The sequence below is a fragment of the Rhagoletis zephyria genome, unplaced genomic scaffold (assembly GCF_001687245.7).
Source record: "Rhagoletis zephyria isolate East Lansing unplaced genomic scaffold, Rhagoletis_zephyria_1.1 Rzeph_scaffold_83785, whole genome shotgun sequence".
Taxonomy (NCBI): Eukaryota; Metazoa; Arthropoda; class Insecta; order Diptera; family Tephritidae; genus Rhagoletis; species Rhagoletis zephyria.
Window position 1 is genome coordinate 1 of NW_016240833.1, and position 1048 is coordinate 1048.

Below are 1048 nucleotides of genomic sequence, written 5' to 3' on the forward strand. Positions count from 1 at the left end.
GTTAGTGCATTTTTTTATTTGTTAGTGCACATTATATGCGCATAATTTTGATTTTTTTTTTAGCGCATAAGAATCCAGGCCCTAGGTATTACATAATTTATCGGCCCGTTTATTAACGAAATATAATAAATTTCCCAACACTTAAAAAGTGAGGATACCATTACAAATACCTTAAAAGTACACNGAAAGCTCCCTAGATGGAGGTACTATGCTTCCACCCAGTCCAGTATCTCGCGAACAATTACAAAAGCGCATCGAGTCGTTGACACAACAAAATAAGTACGATTAGTTCGTATACCTGCTGTTAAATAATAACGAATACATCAATTTGCGTCTTTACAGAGTACTCAAGGCTGAACTAGACACATTTAAAATCAAATGCAAAGTGGTGCAGGAAGAAAATCGTACACTTAAGCAGGCATCGGTTATAATCGTAGGAGTCGATTTATATACATACATACATACAGATTTATCATCAATGCAATACCCATCTATTTGACCAATTTCAAATTTATAAAAATTTTTTTTGTTTGTTATTTTTTGGAAGTGCTTATATGGTAGTTTGATGAAGTAAAAAAAAAAAATAAACATAAAATTTGGTTTGCAGAAAATCCGGTTTCGGTTGCCGGAAAATCGTTCCACAATACATCATATTCCTACCTCTTAAACACTACCAATCAAAAAGAAAAAAGGTCAAGTGGGGCATTTTGATCGATAGTAACCATATGTTCCTTGATATATCGAGGGCTTATATACCATACCCATGTAATTTTCACAAAATTGTGATTCTGATACAAAAACCCACCTATCATCGACCATGATAAATCTAATCTTGCATATCGTTTGTTGTATGTAGAATTAACCATGTTTTTATCATGGAATTAACTATTGGATTGCAAAGTAAGAATTAATATCAGTGGTGACAGTTAAGTCCCAGATGGGTTCTATTATCAGTTTTTATGAAATTTTCAAATGGGAAGAATTGGATATAAGCCCTCGGATATGTAAATGTTGGTATTTAATAAATAAATATTTTTCTATACATTTG

General features: G+C 32.3%; 1 protein-coding gene across 1 annotated transcript; it reads left to right on the plus strand.

The window, feature by feature from the left end:
* The first annotated feature begins 190 nt into the window (after nt 1-190).
* LOC108357760 (coiled-coil domain-containing protein 6-like) lies at nt 191-584 on the plus strand. Its single transcript, XM_017608829.1, has 2 exons — nt 191-279; nt 343-584. Exons 1-2 carry the CDS (start codon nt 209-211, stop codon nt 497-499), a joined length of 228 nt encoding a protein of 75 aa, XP_017464318.1. The 5' UTR covers nt 191-208; the 3' UTR covers nt 500-584.
* Nucleotides 585-1048: the final 464 nt, after the last annotated feature.